This window comes from Mercenaria mercenaria, chromosome 15 (assembly GCF_021730395.1).
Source record: "Mercenaria mercenaria strain notata chromosome 15, MADL_Memer_1, whole genome shotgun sequence".
Classification (NCBI taxonomy): Eukaryota; Metazoa; Mollusca; class Bivalvia; order Venerida; family Veneridae; genus Mercenaria; species Mercenaria mercenaria.
The window spans coordinates 28,271,901-28,293,139 of NC_069375.1; the positions used below are offsets into that span (position 1 = coordinate 28,271,901).

The 21,239-nt window shown below is 36.2% G+C and overlaps 1 protein-coding gene across 2 annotated transcripts in view; it reads right to left on the minus strand.

The window, feature by feature from the left end:
* The window catches only part of LOC123549785 (A disintegrin and metalloproteinase with thrombospondin motifs 18-like), a 32,184-nt gene that overhangs the window by 5,226 nt on the left and 5,719 nt on the right, over positions 1-21,239 (minus strand). Inside the window, exons 2-26 of one of the 2 annotated variants that reach the window (XM_045338186.2) lie at positions 20,491-20,554; positions 19,799-19,951; positions 18,978-19,117; positions 18,465-18,612; positions 18,022-18,164; positions 17,188-17,271; positions 16,331-16,455; positions 15,499-15,639; positions 14,773-14,907; positions 14,336-14,498; positions 13,909-14,016; positions 13,457-13,608; positions 12,979-13,151; positions 11,938-12,074; positions 10,131-10,251; positions 7,829-7,906; positions 7,280-7,428; positions 6,601-6,739; positions 5,881-6,007; positions 5,160-5,259; positions 4,770-4,874; positions 4,298-4,454; positions 2,747-2,881; positions 1,951-2,076; positions 1,171-1,332 (exon numbers count right to left, since the gene is read on the minus strand). In XM_045338186.2, coding sequence (XP_045194121.2) covers positions 1,171-1,332; positions 1,951-2,076; positions 2,747-2,881; positions 4,298-4,454; positions 4,770-4,874; positions 5,160-5,259; positions 5,881-6,007; positions 6,601-6,739; positions 7,280-7,428; positions 7,829-7,906; positions 10,131-10,251; positions 11,938-12,074; positions 12,979-13,151; positions 13,457-13,608; positions 13,909-14,016; positions 14,336-14,498; positions 14,773-14,907; positions 15,499-15,639; positions 16,331-16,455; positions 17,188-17,271; positions 18,022-18,164; positions 18,465-18,612; positions 18,978-19,117; positions 19,799-19,951; positions 20,491-20,554 — 3,265 coding nt within the window. Of the gene's footprint in view, positions 1-1,170; positions 1,333-1,950; positions 2,077-2,746; positions 2,882-4,297; positions 4,455-4,769; positions 4,875-5,159; positions 5,260-5,880; positions 6,008-6,600; positions 6,740-7,279; positions 7,429-7,828; positions 7,907-10,130; positions 10,252-11,937; positions 12,075-12,978; positions 13,152-13,456; positions 13,609-13,908; positions 14,017-14,335; positions 14,499-14,772; positions 14,908-15,498; positions 15,640-16,330; positions 16,456-17,187; positions 17,272-18,021; positions 18,168-18,464; positions 18,613-18,977; positions 19,118-19,798; positions 19,952-20,490; positions 20,555-21,239 lie in introns of both variants that reach the window. The other variant, XM_045338177.2, reaches the window with a different exon arrangement.

Consider the following 21,239-nt stretch of genomic DNA (forward strand, 5'->3'; position numbering starts at 1 on the left):
ACATGTTTGTTTTGATTCATTTTTAATAACATGCGAGTGTTGAAATTTCACATAACTAAGCGGAACACAGTTTTTGAGCAATTGTTTATTTTTATTTTTTTACAAATGGCATTCATTTTCAAAGGGGGATAACTTTTTCAGAATATTTTCCGTACGAGACAGTACGGCAGAACATGTAATGGTTAAGTAAAATATTGGTAACGATGTTATTCGTTTATAAAATATTTCTGTGTTTTGGTGATATACTCCTAAACCTTAAAAGGAAATTGCAATCGCAAATAGAAGAACAAAATATATCCAAAGTATGAATAGTTCCTGCACCAGACAACAACAGTTAATAGACCTTGACAAAGTCCACAGTGTCGGCGACAGTGCTTATGAACAAAGTCCTTCATTTCACAGATACTAGACCCATATGCCCCACAGTCCGCCGTATCCTCACAAATATTGCTATTATCTGCCTCTGCTTGTATTGTAATAAAACGTAACTGATCAAAATACATTAAGTTTCGTTTTAGATTATAACTCCATTTCCAGTTTTGTACATGGAAGTTAAGCAGAAGTAGTTGAAAATGTTTTGAGGCACACCCAGCAGACTTATGAACTATTAATGACAATTCTTATACGTAATTTAGTGATTTAGATTCTTTACTCATGGCATACTTGTCTGTTCGACCGAGTGTGGTGAAAAGAGTGATCAGTTATTCTAGAATTTAACATCATCCTTGTTTTATAACTAGTACAAACTCAATTTCTAAACAGCACGCCCTTTACATAAAACAGAGGCTCAGGTAAAACTTACCTTGACTACAAAAGTATATCGCTAGCTAATGCCATAGAGCAAACGCATGTACGTGACTGAATGATATAGTTTACCTCTACTCAGTTAATCTAAGCCCCAGAAAGACATTATAAAATACAAATACTCCAAATATATATGTTCGAGGGGGAGTGGTGGTGTAGTTGTTGCGTCGGCCGCTCAACCCGAGGGTCATGGGTTCGAGCCTCACTGGGGTCACGACCACACCATCTAGTATTGGATCTTCCAGGAAGCAGACTCGATAGTGGTTCAAATATGCTCCAAACGTTCATCGCAGTCGGGCTAAAATAAATTAGTATAATCTAAACATGTATGTTAAGAGTAGAAATATAGTCGCTTATCAAACTTACCTGAGTTTGCCGAAAGTTCACAGAGATTGCAGAACTTTTTACAATGGGTCTTTGACCAAGATGCGTATTCAGTACAAACACTTTTTCCATGTGCCGCACAGTTATCCGTATCGAGACAATCAGCGGCGGACACTGCAGGCGCTTTTGTTGTAACGGCTTCTCCTGTGGATAAAGATGAATTCGCATTTGTTAGTGAATACAATATAGGCTTATTGCAACAGTAGCTTGATCTGCAATGTTGGATTCGGCTCGAGTGACTTTTGTCAGGTCTGGATCCTACAAGGCGTATCGCAGATCAAGGAAATGTTTAATGACCCTTTTACAATATTCTAGTGTTTTATCAGCCGAAATTGACTATAATGTTAGATACATAAGACTGAAAACTCGTTTCAAACGATGAACGTTTTGACTCGTGGTACGTCGCGTCGCCATCATTACGTCATTGCTGAATATTTTTCTGTATTTAGTGGGAATTGAATACAGGGTTTTGAATTCGTTAGTAAGAAGAGACAGAAATTTCGTAGGTATATGATAAACGTAATTACGACGAATACGTCTATGTAAGAGCCATTTTGTATCTGACTTTGGAAACTAGGAGCATTCATTTTATCATACAATTGTGTGTTCTCTGCGGTAAATAATTGTAAATGCGAGCAAATCAATTCACTATAGACATCTTCTCAATTAAATGAATGTAATATTACCGTGGATCTCAAATCGAGATTAGCAGTACAGCAAAAACGTATCGAGAGTATAAAAAAAAGCAACATAATATTTCACCTCCGCAGTATCCACAAAATTTCTTGCAATGTGATTTCGCCCACGAAACGTACGCTCCACTGGTACAGAAACCTGTCGTGTACTGGTTACAGTTGTCTACTTCGTCTTTGCAGTTAGGGTCGAAATCTGAATAAATGAAAAATACATTTGCATTTTATAGTACATCCGTTTGTAGTAAACATTAAAAAAAAACAAGAATGTAACTCATGTACATACTGTTTTAAAGCTGTCAGCTTCGCCCAGGCAGTAATGGTAATAAATCGGTCAATTGAAAATACACAAAATCCTTTCTTCTACATACGCTTTAAAAACTTAAGAATAAAGTACATGAAAATAATTTTTGATGTCATACTGCTCCTTACAGCAGTTGCCAATTTTGCCTTTACATCTGTATTAAACATCCGTTCCTGATTAACCCTTACCTTGCTAAATTTCTATAATGAACTTGTCCATCTTAGAATTTGGACAGTACCATTAACTGTTAAAAGAGGTGCTTACCAAAAAGATACAGGGTGAATAGCGAACAGTGCAGATCATGATCAGACTGCACGGATGTGCAGGCTGATCATGATCTACACGGGTCGCAAAGGCAGAACCAGTCGTGTCCAGCATGGTAAGGGTTAAATAGAAGAAATGCATTCCTCCAATATTTACGATTATAAACAACAAATATTCGTTGTCAAGCTACTTTTTGATATGTACAAGACTTAGTTCCTAAAGTCTTGAACTTTGAGATGAAATGAACATATCTGTTGTATTGTATACGAGGACTAGCTACAAAAAAGCATGTTCCTACCACTTGGATTTACAGCGCAGACACCACAAGACTTCATACAATTATCTCGTGCCCATGATTTGTACGAGCCCGTGCAAACTGCGTCACCATAGGAACCAAAGCAATTGTCCACCTTATCTTTGCACTTAGACCCACCTGTGGAGAATAAAACATACAATCACTAACAAAATTAACAGCATTAGACAATAATTTATTTTCACAGTTTTGCATATCATGGATCACAAATGTATCATAATTAAAATGATTATAGTGAAGTCTACAAGCAACCACCGACTGGATATATTCCTTAATGAATTACTATGATCATTGCGTTGGAGATCCACGGCTTAAAAATGTGCCATGAATTGATTACAGTGAAGTCTTCATGCATTAAGTTAGCTCTAAAACTGTTTCAAAAATGGATAAAACAATTTAGCAGATGCGTATTGATTGCACGCAATGCTAATTACGACGCCAGTATTCAGAAATCCATGTGAATGTAGACTCTCTTCTTGCAGAAAGCTAGTCTAATAGAATTTGAGACAGGCTGAAATTTTGATACCCTGACAGAAACGGCAAGGGTGTCCGTTATCATCATTTTAAATGACATTATACATAATAATAAAAACAAAATAATTAGCATCTTTAAGGAAATTGTTGAACTGACGTTGAAGAATATTTCTAGATGATATACTTAGATTGTAAATTACTTAACACTGTAAATAATGTGAATCTATTTAGTAAAAATATTTCATTTTTGTGTACTTTCATCATCCTGTATATACAAAAATGTACCTTTAAAGGTCATAATGAACAAAACGTTTGTGTGACGTTAACAGCATAAATGGCGTATCAACGTCACAATATTTACATTTATTTTTACCAAAACAAATAAAAAGTAAATTTACAAAAAATCTGCCGTGAAGACCCCCTATTTTTATTTTATTTTCTTGTTCAGAAATGATTAAAGAAGAATATATTTGAAAAACAAGAACTTTGACCGTTCCGTTTTATTTTATTTCGGCTAAACGGTCATGAAATACATTGAATATTTTCGCTATTTTTCCCCACCCCTACTACGGATATCTCTTCATTTAAGCATTTTCTAAATGAAATAATTTACAAAATCAACATGTAAACAATACCATTGAATTTAGCTATATTCCTGAGTTTGAAAAAATGTCATAACATTAATTTTAATGCGATTATTACAGAAAAACGGCGTTTTCCTTTGAAAAATACATGTGCCGCCAGGTGGCGCTCTTCAAAGGAAATGTGGACTCGGAACGATTTTCTTTTTTCTCCAAATGAAAGACAGGAGATGTTAGTACATACAGACCTAATATCAGTCTTATATCTCATACTTCGAAATTTTCGTAGGAACCCCGCGAACCACCTTAAGTCTTGTGGAACATACCTTTTAGCGAACGCATCAATGTAATTTTGGTAGAATGATATAAAAAAAAATTGAAGCGTGTACTCTAGAGAAATACGTATAGCAGGTGACAGATTTAAAAGCTAATATCTAAAGTTTTCATTTTCTTCATGAACAGAATTATACATAAAGCTTACTTATATCTGTGCGACACGGTTTAACCACGCAGTAGTCCTGGCTCGATGGTTTATCTCCTGCCAGACAGACCGAGTCAGACACAGGAGTGTTCGAGCTTGCACTGCCGTAACATTTCACTGTTCTTGTCTTTAAACCTTGACCACAGGTATCTGAACACTAAATAACCAAAAATATATGCCCCATTTATATGCAAATTTTAAAAATTTCATAACTGCAAAGATGCATTAATAAATATACCTTGACAAACTTAAATTTTTTGAACCTTTAAAATAATATAGCTGCATTTAGAAGGAATAATTGTTTTAAATTTAGTCGCTTTAGATTTTCTATGAACAATAGCACTTTGGTAAAGGTATTCATTTGGCATTTTATTCACAGGTCTAGAGCAAAGTAACAGAAACAAAACGGTAAACTAATTCAATTTTCACGATTTAAAGCCAAGCACTACTGTTGCTTTTGTACAACACTTACTGCAGACCACGCCCCTGTTTTCCATACCCCTGGGCAAGCATCAGTGTTGCATGTTGAAGAGGCCACTGGTTTACTTTGTCCATGACATCTACCGGCAGACAGCACCTTGAATTGCAAGCAAATACTACTAACATTAACACTTATTATTCTGCAGGTAAATTTGTATTAAGCCTTCAATAGATGTTTTCGAACTCCTCGCGTAGTATTTCTGTCGAACTCTTTTACAATCAGATCGAGAGATATGCATAGTATTAAGCAAAAGAAACAAGATCTTTGGTCGATTCTGTAGAACGTTTGTACACATCTAAAGTAATAACTTCATAAGAAATAGGAAAAAGATAACGTTAGCTGCATGTATTTTGTTGTAATCTTTATGAGCGATAGTTGTACCTTTTCCACATTATTGTTTTCCTCCACACAGTCCACAGACCTGTCATGTTGTCCACCTCCACACGACTTGCTGCATCTAGCCCACTGAGTAGCTCTCCATCTGTAACATATACATTTAAATCTCATACACCTGTTAAAAACGTTTGTTTTTATTTTCCTTAAGGTCGACCCGTAATAACTATCAGCAATTTCCGTGTAGATAAATATTCTTATTGATAAGGAATTTGGCATTCTTCGGACCAGGAAGGTCTAATACGTTGTTCCAGTTCGGACGTGGCTCAACGCGCACGTGTCTTTCGGCAAAAACAAGAGAATGCCGAAATCGCATTCGAAGAGTATATAATTTGCCGACAGTTATTATAGTAATAACAGTCTGTTTTCAATTTCAGTAAAGTACGAATTCATCATGAGATCATTACACAACTATAAGAGAGAGAAATGAACAGAGTGTAAGACCGTATGCTTCCTGTCTGTACTTGAAATAATTCACTGAACCATTCCTATCTACTACTATGTAACACAAACTATTCAAGCTAAACCCCAATTCCCTCATGACACTGTCTTCTAGCATTGAATCCTGTTCTCTACTGGTCGGAATACTGCCAAAATTTGGAAACGAGTTTGTTTAACCGCCATAATAACTGATGTTTATATCATTATGTTTTGCACTTACCTGGTAACTAAACTCGATCTACTGCAGTGAAAACTTTAAAATCATTACCTTGGTGGACAGGCATGTGTGTTGCAAGGGTGTTTCACTTCTGCAGGCTTATCATGGATATTACAGTTGAAGTCGTCTACTGTACCTGACACACTGCTTTCACAGGTAATGATTGGAGATTGTTCACCTTCAAACAATAAAGATGGTGTTATAGGTATGTTGCTAAATGATCTTTGTTTGCACGTTGAGAAAAAAATGTTCATCAATATGTAAGTATGGGATTTGACTCATTTTACCCGTTGTATAGAAATGAATCCCTGTTAATAACCAGCACATTTAAGAAACATAGTCACGGTATAATTTTACATATGTACGCACTTAATGCGTTTACATATAGATTATATCGAGGTTTGAACGCAATACTGTTGTAAGTCCTTCTTTATTCAATAGGAGTTACTACAGTATTGCGTTCAGCCCTCGATATCTATGTCTCAACAGTGAGCATCAGTAAGAAGGTGTCGAATAGATTATAACATTGTAACATTTTTCAACAATTTAACCTTTTCCCTGCTAAATTTCTAAAATGGATTAGTCCATGATTCAATTTGGGCAGTACCACTTGTTTATCAAAGGGGTGTCCACTGAAAATTTACTGACTGAAAAGCGAACAGTGCAGACCATGATCAGACTGCACGGAAGTGCAGGCTGATCTTGGTCTGCACTGGTCGCAAAGGCAAAATCACTTGCGACAAGCAGGCTAAAGGTTAAAAGAGTATATACCTGTTCCACAGGTCTTACTGCAATGACCAGTCTTCGTCTTCCAAAGATAACTTACAGTCTGCGCTGTGGTTGGTATATGGTACTCGTAATACACATCGGGATCAACTCCTACATACGGCGGTCCATACTTGCGGTATACCTTTAAATATCATATTGCATGCAATCAGCTTAAACTACAATTATACAATTTTATAATTACAAATAATTTATGAATCACATGTTAGCATTTTGTAGTAAGTTTCTGTGTAAAACGGAAGAATCAACGGCTTAAATACGTTTTATTTTCGTGTCTTTAAGAAGGCGTAAGAATTTGATTTTCCTAATAAAACTTTCAGAACAAATCTGATTTTCTCAAGTCTAACCATATTAGTGTACAAAACATGTTTTCCTTGTAACAAAGAACCTTCTGTAATATTCAAATGGTCAGAGCTAGCACAAGTCTGACATTTGCATTGCTTAAAGATGGTCAAGTGGTGACCCCTTATGTTTCTGTGGAGGATCAGTAGATTTTTATGTCAGGTAAGGCTAAAATAAGTAGCAGATTAAAGACATCAATAATTGGGTTTGTTAGTTACCCCCATGGTAATATGTAAGGTCAGTACGATCAATATGGGGACTCGGCTATCGTCTCGCCTACCGCCATTTTATCATACTGACTCCAAATATTTCTGTTCATTACCTGAGCTTCAATATCAGTATTAATTGGACCAATAATTTCAATACGTTCTGGTTTGGACTGGTACTTTATGACAACCCCTCCCCTGTTGTATGTACCAGACAAATGGGGCGTGGTCTCTGTGAACAGATGCTTCCCACTTACAACAATACCTGTATTAATAAAACTATTGTTTGAAGCATATCAATTAAAGTTAATATGTTTGAGGGCTGTCCATAAAATCCTGTGCAAGTGTGCTATTTTTGAAAATAAACGGACAGATTGCTTGTATGTTGGATTAAAACTGTCCTTTATATATACAAAAATAGTTACGGCAAAATTAAGACTTCATCTTAAATCTATTAGATATTAATAACTTGTGTAAATATGTTCAGGAAATAAATAAAATTTAATAAAAAAAGGACTCGATTTTACAACGAACATTGAAATTTATGACGGTTTACTATCCCAATGTTGAGAAAGTCAAACAATTCACTTTATATGCAGCAATACACAAGTTCATGACTTGAACGCATCAGTAAATAGAAAACATTTGCAGTTATGTATACTTACTAAGATAGCAATACATGTTTCCTTGAGTGATTGTAATACCAGTACTTCCTTTGGGGATTTTTACAAATGTTGTAAACACTGAAAGAGTTAACATTAAATGAAATAACGTGTACAACTGTGGAGCATAAAGCGTATATATATATATATATATATATATATATATATATATATATATATATATATATATATATATATATATATATATATATATATATATATATATATATATATATCCCTAGTATGTATTCAATATGTGTTTTAGCGCTGTACCACTTTAAGGGGACGCATACTTTGAAATTAGAAAAAAGTGGGTGGGGTATTATAAAATTTACCTGCAAAAAAGTACAAGGTTTTGGTAAATGAAATGAATACTGTTTCAACTGTTATAAGTACACAAAGGATTGCTCACTAAAATAAAAATGAGAAAAACTGAAACAAGAAAGTTATTGTTGAATTACAAAAGACTTCTTGTGTACATTCAAAGTCAACAATTAAGACTTTTTGGTGCGAAAATAATAGTGCTTCACTTTGTCCAAACATTTATCAATGTCCTACAGATTCTAATTTAAAGAAAGAATGTGAAATAAGTTCACTGTCTTGCTTTTCATTTCACATATGTGAGCTAAAACACATTATTTAGTTTGTTTACAAAGTAGTGCATAAGAAAAGATACGGTGGTCAAGGAATGCCACATTACAAAACTAAAAGAGTATATTCCCTTAATACATTAAACATTTATCGTTACAGAAGTCTAGTGGCTTACAATAAAGGCCTAGAAATGTTGCCATTATTAATTTTTAACTTGGTATTCATGAACTACAATGCACTTAAATATCAAAACACATCCAACAAACTTTTGAATTGTATTGTCTTAAAAATCCCAAAAATAAGGTATGAAATTTGGTTGAGAGGTCCAATCAATGTGTATATGTGCAAAAGCAACATTCTAATCTTGTTCACAAAAGTTACTAATAAACAGCAGGAATGTCAATGATCAAAACTGGACGAATATACAGTTATCCTCACTTTAATGTCATTTATAATTTGTCCTTGAATTCTCCACCATACTTTTCATAATTCTGTTTGCACGAGTTGCACGAGAATGCTGTCATTCACGTAAAAAAACGGGGTCAAATAAGTTGTAAATGCAATATCATCTAAACGTAATTAATGGATTATGCAGTTCAAGATAAACTTTATCTCATAACGTAACGAACATGTATAATGTTGTAACAACAACTTTACTTACACTGATTTAAGTAGCAGTCGGTTATAAGTGACTTTATTGATTCATTTTGTGTTTTGTTATTGTTGTCAAAAAGTATAACGGAAGTGCCTCACAACTGAAGCGGAAACCAGTTTGATGCGCAAAGTAGTCCACTGTAAGTAATATTATTTGACAAATGTCCACAGAAATTAATAATTTTCTAATATTAAAGACGAATATCTGAATAGGATTCATTATTTGATAAGAAATTATAATCATCGACATGTTTTTTTTAAAAATCGTACACGTGCTGACACCTAAGTTGTCTCCCGTTGTTTATTAGAGTTACCTTTCGTCCGGCGCAGTAATACATTTGCAGTGAATCGCCGAGAAGTCGTGGGAAAATTAAAAACCATGTAAACAAACTAAAATTAACCACCTTTTCAAGATGAATTTCAAGTGATCGACATTATGCATTTAACCCGCCTGACCTGTGTAGCATCTTAGATATCTGTTCTAAGGTATTCATTGTGTAGAATGTCATGTTATGCCCTTGCAATGCTAATCCCACTCTGATTTTTTTGTTTACATTTTTTATCAATGACAAATATGGCGTCCATCCCGAGATGAACAGACGTGGCGTTACATTTTTACATGTTTAAGCAAACCTGGTGTGTTAGAAAGAAAATCTCATCCCTTCAACATTATTTGGAACACTGTTATTGTAAAAAACCTGTTTTTTCCTTATACAAAAGCTTAATATTTTGTGTTGAATGTACTTTCACAAAGACCTCTGTTTTCCTATTACATTCATAGTACCACATCCTTATCCACAAAATACTGAATATTACAGGTGTCCATCAGTATTATATCAGTTTAGGAATATGTTTTTTATTTTCCCACCATCGATTTCTTAAATATGCACCCCTTCCGCATTGCTATATGAACTGTGAATGTAGCAATATGCGTCCCCTTAAGGTAATCGAAAATGACATTAGGTTTTGTAAGCATGACGTAAACTTTCTGAAGGATAAAACAGAGTGTGTTATTGCTAATAGCTTAACAATCGCGCTTGAATGTAAATATATTACATACCTTTAGCTTTACCACCTTGGAATGTCCCTGATACCTTTTTGCACGTGTTTCCTTTACCATTGCACAAACCACATTGATCATACACGTGACCAGAATCCATGTGACCATCGCATCCGAAAGCCTAGTCAAAGACAAAGGTTATTTTGATACAACTATTAAATGACCATCTGGTGTTATAACAACTTACATACACATTATTTCTAAAATAAACAAGAGCAGTATGGCCGTGAAGCGTGCCTAACAATGCTACAGTTGTCTGCACAAAATATGCCAGAACAGTTTAGGTATGAATCATTTTGTGACCATGACCTTGACCCGAGAGACCCGGGTCATAAGCGCGACAAACCTTCTCAATATGGTTAACATTTGTGTCGAATTATTTTCAAATCCCTTGTTAAATGACAGAGTTATGGACCAGACAAGAAACAGACCATGTTAACCTTTGACTTCTAATTGTGACCTTGACCTTAGAGCTAGGGGCCTGGATCTTGCGCATGAAACGTCATCTCATTATAGGAAATATTTATGCCAAGTAATTTTAAAATCCCTTCATCGATGGCAGAGTTATGGACCAGACAAGAAACAGACCATGTTAACCTTTAACCTCTATGTGTGACCCTGACCTTAGAGCTAGGGGTCTAAGTCTTGCGCATGACACGTCGTCTCATTCTGGGGAACATTTGTGCCAAGTAATTTTAAAATCCCTTCATCGATGGCAGAGTTATGGGCCAGACAAGAAACAGACCATGTTAACCTTTAACCTCTATGTGTGACCTTGACCTTAGAGCTACATTGTAGGGGTCTGGATCTTGCGCATGACATGTTGTCTCATTCTGGGGAGCATTTATGCCGAGTAAATTCAAAATCCCTTAATGAATTGCAGAGTAATGAGCCAGACACGAAACAGACCCTATTAGCCTTTGACTTCTATTTGTGACTTTGACCTTGGAGCTAGGGCTCTGGGTCTTGCGCATGACACGTCTTCTCATTATGGTGAATATTTATGTCAAGTTAATACAAAATTCCTTCATGGATGGCAGAGTTATGGATCTGACACGAAATAGACTTTGACGTTTGAGCTAGGGGTCTGGGTTATGCGCAAGTTATTTCAAAATTCCTTTATGGATGACAGAGATACAGCCCGGACAAGAATTTACACGGACGCACATACGGACGAACAGTGCCATTTTTGTGAACTAAATACATTTATCCGGAAAAGTAGCTCCTCAAACAAATACAAAATGTCTCTATCGGGAAAAATGTTCCTCAAACATATACCAAATACATGTACACCTATCCGAAAAAGTATACCAAGGATCTTGTAAAATGTTATAGAGCTCGGTGATCTAGTGGCAACACAACTCGAACCCCGGTGAAGACACTTGAAACTGTAGTGTCTCCCATTCAACTAATAGCTAGTACTGAATTTGCCCAGGAAAGGAGGTTTCACTTGTATTGGTGTTATACACGGTATAGCAAGGCAATGTCAGCCAGACATGCCTGTATCTAAAAGAATTCTCTCTCTCTGTTTTGTGTTGTTTTTTCTCCAGCTCTGTCCATCTGGCCAGCACTGGTAGAGGATGAATTTGGTGCTCTGAATGGTCGCCTTTATACATGTATGTAAAGCACATCTGAACGTGCTTATTATAAAAATGGTGTTATATCAATCTCGTATATATGATACATAAATACTTTATTCACTATTATGTTGACACTCATTTTACAAGACCCTTGATCTACAGGTATCTTCAGAAAAATGTTTAAATTTATATGTGCCAAGATATTTGCAACAAATCACACGCTTTACCTTACAACTTCCTTTCACACATTTTGTAAAAGGGGCAGGGGAGTCTTTGGTACACTGTGTGCCGTCTTTACTGATACCCCTCTTTGCGAAATAGTTTGTTCCGTCAGCCTGGCAATTTATCTTGCAGCCGTCGTCACCTGCAAGAAGACAGACATATATCTAGTTATTGTATGCTTGTTTGAGACAATATTGTATCTTTTCTCTAGTCTACTCGTGCTATTTCTCAGACAAACTGATACATAGGGTTTAGAAAAAACATCAGATAACATATTTCAATTGTATGAATATTCATTTCACCAAAAACTAATAGCTAATAGTCGAACCAATAGAAAAGTAACAGCTAATAGTCGAACCAATTGAAAAGTAACAGCTAATAGTCGAACCAATAGAAAAGTAACAGCTAATAGTCAAACCAATAGAAAAGTAACAGCTAATAGTCGAACCAATTGAGGAAAAAAACAGCTAATAGTCGAACCAATAGAAAAGTAACAGCTAATAGTCAAACAAATAGAAAAGTAACAGCTAATAGTCAAACATATAGAAAAGTAACAGCAAATAGTCGAACCAATTGAAAAGTAACAGTTAATAGTCGAAACAATTGAAAAGTAACAGCTAATAGCCGAATCAATAGAAAAGTAACAGCTAATAGTCGAACCAATAGAAAAGTAACAGCTAACAGTCGAACCAATTGAAAAGTAACAGCTGATATGGAGAAGTATTAGATATTTGTCGAACCAATAGAAAGTCGAACCAATAGAAAAGTAATAGCTTATATTCGAACCAATAGAAAAGTAATAGGTAAAAGTCGAACCATTAGAAAAGTAATAGTTTATAGTTGAACTAATAGAATAGTAATAGCTGTAGGCAATAAGAGACATATACATGTAGTAATAATCAGAACTTAAACCATAGAAAAATAAAGGAGGCTAGAATTTAAATGAAAAGAAAAATAATTATAGTAATGACAATGTAATGGCCGTTGAATATTCATAACAACAGATAATAATTGTAGTGGGATATAAATGTTAGTTATTATCGTACCTATAGAATCTGTGTTCGGAATCCAGTGATAACGTTTTCCTCCTATCGAATTTCCGTCGGTGGCGGCACACTGTTGTGCTTGGAAGTCATACTGAGAGGCGGTGCATTCCTGCATGTTACACACCTCAGCCCTAGATGATGGCCCTGAACATTGGCGTCCTCCGTACATTGGTCTGAAAACATGCATTACGATGACGTACATAATTATCTTGCCTCTTAATGTATGAGGAATAAATAGAGCATTAGACCATTTAATACAGTTTTAACCTGACAGTTTTAGTCAAAATAAGAGTATGTTGAGGTATTTTAATATACATGTTCTCCGGCTACGTCGTTTACTTCCTACATACATCTTCAATGCCTTTAATATTTCTGTTTGAAGTGTGACTTCATCTTCTATTTATGCTTGATATTTTACCTCTACTAGAATAATTTTTATTGAGAAAATCTATACTTTCAGTGTCACTCATCATCTTACTCTGGGTTATTGCAGAATCGCTGTTTGACTTTGACCCCTCCTCCACATGACCTTGAACATTCACTGAAAGTTGACTCCCACTCTGACCATCCGCCATTGACCGGCCCAGGAGAGCCAGGTCCCATTGCTACACAACGTCCACCAATACACCACTGCAGATATTTTCGTAAGATAGTATTAACTTAGTCGTAAATAGCATTTCTTTAGAAAAAGACCTGTCTTTCTATATATAAAATAAAAGCTTTGGAGGTTTGCCCTGGAATAAAATAGCTGAGTAAATCGCGTTGATAAATATACTGGATCTTATTTCATTATTTCTATACTCTTAATGTTGCAAGAATTCTTTTTTTTTCAAGAGACAAATCTATATTCACCCATTCAGTTTCGAAGGATGGTGCAAAATTAAAATCAAGATTTAAGTATAAACGTTTTATCATGTTGACATGCGTTACCTTTCTGTTGCCACAGTCAGTCCCATCCATCCTTGGGGTGGAGTAGATAACACACCCGTTAACGCCTGTATCATGTCTAGGTCGGCATACTATAGCTCCACATACGTCCTGTCATATCAAAACCGAAACAGACTATTACATTTGGCAGCAGGAAAAAGTAAACACTGCTGTGACTATATATACATATATTAAACCCAACATGTCACCTTAAAGTCGAGGTATGATATAGGCCTATTCTGCAAATTTATGTTCAACTTTTCTAACTTAAAAGTCGCACATTTTATTTTAAAAATGCATTACATAAAGTGTTGTTTTTCTCACTGCAGACCCATAGGTAGTTGGTGCCCGACATACATAATTCCACAACGAGCCCGGAACCAAGAAAAATATATCTAAAAAAAGACAGCGTTTTACTTTCTATGCTTACCTGTCCATCAGAGTGTACGCCTTCACAAACCTCTGCGTCCTTCCCGAGCATTAGCTTACACTGTTTGTTTACTGTATATATGGAACCCGGTTTGCTGGTGGCTGAATATAACTTCTCTGCACTTGACGGCGGAGCGTCGTTCAAACAATTAGATTCTGAGGAACTAGTTAAAATTGTGGGAAAAGCATTTAGTTATGTCGTTAAACGCATGTATCTTTATCAAGAAACTAAATAGAAACAAACAAAAAAACCCCAAAAACAACAACACACACACTCACACACATAAAAACCATGTTATTTTAGGAGAACAATAGCATGTTCAAGAAATAAAACGTGTCTATTGAAAATATTGAATGGTAGACGCAGATCCATTTCAAGAAAACGTTTTTGTTATTTAAGATTGTTTATACTTGTTTCATAACAATGATGACTTTTACCTTAGAAATGACTTGAGTACACCTGCACTGCAGCTTGACCACTGGAGAGCATCCGGTCCACTAGGAGCCATGCTTGACATGATATTCTTACCATTAAGACAGGAATTTCCATCCGAGTCATGACTCATCCCTAGTCTAAACATAAAGTATTCAAATAAATTACTATGTATAGTAGACGCAACTTGACCGCGATGGTTGACCTTAGGCTGATTATTCATATCGGTTATTTCATTATAGAAATCAAGGGTGTTTAGAGTAGCCGTGTATATTTATATGGAATTAGTTTGTATACAGTGCAGTATCAAAGTATACATACTTTCATTTAATCAATTAAAACTTTCCAATACACTAATTTATATTTACACAAAATTATATTTCCTTTTTCTCGTGCAGCTCGTGTTTTACGTACACTCCTTTTCAATAATAGGTTGTGCCTTATTATGTATTATAATGCAAAGGTCAACCATCGGGGTCAAGTTGCGTCCACTATAGGTAACGTATATTGTTGTATTCCCATTTATCTGGTCTATATATAATTTCTATAGAGAAATTCAGCTTTAAATTTAAAATATGTTTATACAAAGACCAAGATTTACATAAAAATAGTAGGGACGGGCCGTAATCTGTATTATATATTTGTATTGTAGAGTCGCATTTAAGACAAAAGAACATACAATATGAAAACAATATATAGATTATCCGTAAAGTGGAACCGTTTTTTCTTACACGTGACCGGTTTCGTGCGCCAGTGTAATGCCTGTTCCCAGTCCGGAGTCTTCGTTGACAGAACAACGGGTTTTAGCACCACACATGCCTTTTCTCGCTAAACCAGTATTCGCTGTGTTTCCTCTGTGTACAAGATCCACCCTACATGAAAAAAAATATAAGGAAGCGTATGTTTAGTTTGTTTTTGGAAAATTAATTTGTTTTTGCAGACTGGAGACGCTACTTTCTGAAACACAGCAACAATAAATACCGTGTCGCGATGTGGAAATATTAAAGTGTTTCGATGTTTTAGTTTATTTTTCATTATCTATTTTACATCGAGTGCTGAGAAAGTTCTTGCAACTACGCTCGATGAATTATTTCTAGATTATTTACGGGTACTCAACACTTGGTAAGGGACTGCGGCGACTGCTATTAAAGTCCGCTCTCACCGGGATTCGAACCACCAACCTCCGGCTCAGGAGTGCGGCGCTACATGCACTTGCATCATTGTGTTTCCTATGATTTATTCAAGAACTGCATAAAAAGCACATATACATATATGTGCCGTGCCATGAGAAAACCAACATAGTGGGTTTGCGACCAGCATGGATCCAGACCAGCCTGCGCATCCGCGCAGTCTGGTCAGGCTCCATGCTGTTCGCTTTTAAAGCCTATTGGAATTGGAGAAACTGTTAGCGAACAGCATGGATCCTGACCAGACTGCGCGGATGCGCAGGCTGGTCTGGATCCATGCTGGTCGCAAAGCCACTATGTTGATTTTCTCATGGCACGGCTCATATGATAATGCTTCCTGGCATATTAAACTATGTTTTTTAGTTATTATACGTACTTAGTAATAAGTGCCACATAGTCTGCATGTTGAGGGTTTGAGTCGTCTGTCGGGTTCCATCCAGACTGCCAATCACAAAAACTATCGAGGGTAAGCCCAGAGTCCGGTTCAATATTTAGTCCAGCCTAAAAGAAAACGCATGAAAAAACAGTCAAAGCGTCTTGATTCAGAAACGATGTCAGAAAGGAAACTATATGTTTTCAATAACAGTACAATGTAAGAAGCAATTAGTCTTGAGTTGAGCGCAAATTCGAAAGTTTTACTCGGAACAATAAAAGTAAATGTATTTAAGATATTTATATGTTACCATCTCACATCATGAACATGCATGAATGGAAACTTACATACAAACTTATTAATTAATACCACGACGTCTGGCCAGTTAAGTTACGCACTACTTAAGAATATGGATTTGGACTTGGCTTTTACGGCGCACCAAAGAGTACAAGTTGTATTGTGCCAAATGGGACAAAATGTTTTGGTTTAACATCTCATGTGTCAAAATAAAAATATGTGGTACTGAATCAAAGTTTTATATCTATTAGAATCATAGACGCACAGTGTTTTGGACCGTACTAGTCCCCTCTTACTATCATGCAAGGGTAAGACAGTGACATATATATCTAAACCGCGCCATGAGAAAACCAACACAGTGCATTTGCGACCAGCATGGATCCAGACCAGCCTGCACATCCGCGCAGTTTGGTCAGGATCCATGTTGTTCGCTAACATTTCTCTAATTGCAATAGGGTTTGAAAGGATCCTGATCAGACTGCGCGGATGCGCAGGCTGGTCTGGATCCATGCAAAGCCACTATGTTGGTTTTCTCATGGCGCGGCTCATATATCTAAACATACCTCGTTGTGTTCCAGAATCATAATCTTGGTTAAAGTAAAGTACAGCTGAGACTGCAAGCTGGGATCCAGGAATCTTTGCGCCGCCTGAACATAAATGTATAAAAGTAAAGGTACAAGAACACGCAGTAAAATGTTATTAGAATATTTTGGAAAGAAACAGTACCCGAGTAACTTATCTGTCAATTTCTAGGCAAATATTTTTCAATTTAACTTTAAATATATTCTTTCTTTTTGTTTTAATTGTTTTTTCCCTACACATCCACTGTTAGAACATAACAAATGAAGGCATGATGGGCCGAGTCGCACAAACTATATCATGCGGGTAGACTGTAGACAGGAGAGGCAGCTACTCCTGTACAAGCGGTCTGGTACAGAATCCAGGAACACTGTTTAGGTTAACTTCCCGCCGTTACATAACTGAAATACTGTTGGAAAACGGCGTTATAAACAAACAAACAAACAAGCGGTCTGACCATACTAAAGACTGGACAACATTGTTTACATCTCTACACCAAGTATTGAAGAAATTCTATATGAGCCGCGCCATGGGAAAACCAACATAGTGGGTATGCGACCAGCATGGATCCAGACCAGCCTGCGCATCCGCGCAGTCTGGTCAGGATTCATGATGTTCGCTTATAGTTTCTCCAATTCCAATAGGCTTTAAAAGCGAACAGCATGGAGCCTGACCAGACTGCGCGAATGCGCAGGCTGGTCTGGATCCATGCTGGTCGCATACCCACTATGTTGGTTTTCTCATGGCGCGGCTCATATGTTTATTTTGATATAACATTTGCAACATTTGACACAATGGTGAATAAATATTTTACGTACAATATTCATGACTGTTTTCACCATTTTTTCAGTTTCACTTCCATGAAACCTGTACGATGTTGGGTCCACAACAACCGTTGTCTCCACGTATTTCTTCCCGGTACTTCTACGCTTACGGGAGTAAGTTGCTGCACTACCTTCATCTGCTGTGAAAAGTACATTTAACAAAAGATTACTTATAACAGTAGAAGCGATTAAATTAGAAACACTCAACAGAAAAAAAAACAACTAATTTTTGACCTTCTTTAAAAGTGCAGGTCTTGTTCTCAACATGTACAAAATGTATATTTCATGACACTGCTAGCTACAAAAGAAATCTGACTAGGGTGGTAATGAAATATATTATTGTTTAGTATGAAATTGCTGGTTCGTTGTATTTGTACGGCGGTCTGTTAATGCCATCAAGATAGTTCAACAAAGTATTATTAATTCATTTATATTACCTTCTACGGAGCATGAAGAGTCGTGTGTCTGGTACAGATATGCTATATGAGGATCTGCCAGTAGTGTGTCCCGCCTAGCACGTGACTTATGACGTTCTTTTATCGGTTGTACAACAAGTGTCTTCTCTGGAAGGCCAATCACCGCTTGCTAAATGATAAAGAATTCACTTTCACTCTTTTACTCTTGTAGAAGTTGGGCAAAATTGAACATGCCGAAAATTCAACTTGATGGCATCGCTCTGATAACTGAATTTCAATAACTTGTTAGATATACAATTATATTTCGGTACTGCAACCCAAAGGTAAGTAACTGTGTTCAAACTGTTATCCATTTGTTTCATACATCTGTTTAGTTCAACTGTGAAAGAAAAGCATGACGATTCTCTGCCAACTCTAGCGTCTACATTCAGCTAAACCAATTCGACCTCTCGGTTTTCTGGTGAAGCACCCGACCTTTTTTAACCTACGTATTTTTTGGATTAAAAGTATAGATTCGATAAATGAATAACTTACAAATCCACCACAAACTGATGCGGCCACCCATGCGTTGCTATGGTTACTGCTCCTGCCTGTATAGAAACAATTAATTTCATCCGTCGCGCAAGGATATACATCTCGTGTCTCATTCTGCTTCAAATGTTGAACAATACAACCTGTAGGGAAAAGAAAAGATGAGGTCTATTTTTACTAGTAAGCATTTCCACTTCCATCATATGAGGAGCACCATGAGAAAACCAACTTAGTGCATTTGCGATCAGCATGGATTCAGACCAGCCTGCGCATCCGTGCAGTCTGGTCAGGATCCTTGCTGTTCGCTTTCAAAGCCTATTGCAATTAGAGAAACCGTTAGCGTACAGCATGGATCCTGACCAAACTGCGCGGATGCGCAGGCTGGTCTAGATCCATGTTGGTCGCAAATGCACTATGTTGGTTTGCGGCTCAATTATAGTGATTATGTAATTAATCAAACAAAACGAAAGTGCACTATATAAATTACAATTTAGAAATATAATACCGGCGTAAGAACGAATTAAAACCTGGGAGTTTAGGGGCCAAGTGGGCATGTCTGTGCTGGGGGTGTAACCTAACCTTCCACAACTATCCATAGTTACAAGAAATCTTACAGTTTTCTTCTGTCTGTGAAAATAAAGATTTTGGGGCTAATATTGTGGGGGCAAAGGTTGCCTCTCATTAACCCCTTGACCCTGCTCGTACAGCTAAAACAACCTATAATAAAGAATTTCAATTTATCTACTGCATCCAATGATTCTCATGTTACTCTTTTCTATAGCTAACTTTGACGCTTATGTCAACATACGCAACTCACAGCTTACCTGGTGAAATAAGATCTTTATTTTTCTCCAGAATTAAATGGGTAGCATCACCAAACGCTTCTATGACATATTCTAGAGTGTCATCTGCTGCACCAGAACGTCTTTTACGTCGTCTGTCAATTAACTGGGGTGTCGTATATTCATAATGTGGCACTGAAAATTTATGCGTCAAATCAGAGAAAGTTGAATTGCCCCAGATACTTACAATAGGTAATACTGAATGTTACCAAGGCACCAATCTTAGAAAGACGCTTCACATACACACAATATTTATACAATAAACATTGTTGTTTGCTACCTAAGGCGTACTGATATATTTCAACAAGACCGGATGTTGATTCTTATCAAACATTGTTTAACGAAATAACGGAAAGTTTAATTGTTTTTTTATTACAAGATACGCTCGACAATTGGCTTGAGTACGAAGCAAACATATGTAGTACCCTCAAATCTTTCTGCACAAACCGCTCTTAAAGATAATCAGACATAAAAGATAGAATTAGATTACATATGTATTTGTAACGAAACGGAATAAAGTGGTTATATACCACTCAGGGCAGGCTTACACCGGAAGTGTTCTTCAGTACAGATGTGACAGTAGTTATTCAATAATTAATTCAAGAGTTAGGTCCCGTGTGACTGGAAGTCTCCAGTCAATGTCACAATAAGCGACTGAATGCATAAACACTAACCTTCAGTTATCAGTTCTGTACCAAAATAGTGCTTCCGTTCTTCCGAAGTCAACTCTTTGTGAAACTGAAAATAAACAATAACTATTTTCTTAACAGGCGGAAACGTCATGGTCTGTATCGCCACCCTCTTTTTGAGATACGTTAATGTTTTGTCACCATTAAGTTGATATTATTTCAAACAGAATATTTACACGTGGGTTAAGGAAGATTGGAAATAAAGCCTTTGAAAAGCACGAAATGCGTGATTGTTGCAGGGTTTTCTATTTACTTTATTTACAATGATTGTACACATCCTGAAAACCTCACCAGGGCACGGGAAAGAGATGTGCTTTGATCGCCTAGTTGTAGGTGGATGGCTTATAAAAAGGCATGGAGAAAAATATAAATAAACAAAACACTAAAAACATAGATTAAAGAAATGCGTTTGATCTGAAGTTATTTAATTCGCTAGCCCTTGAATATGTTTATATGATAAATCGGCGATGAAAACGCTTCATGACATTCGTTAAGATTTTCGAAATTTTTTACTTTGCAGAAAGCCAAATTGAATACTTTTTGAGGACAATTTTGGAAAAAAAAAAATCTAATTTTATATCATTGATATGGTATATACAGTAATAATTCACTTACAATTACATTTACCACAGTTCAAACTTGTACTTCGGAGATTAAACACAAAAGGAAGATCGGCAATTTCAAGTACATGATACTAAATCAATATTTATTAAATACTTGAGACTGTTAAAATT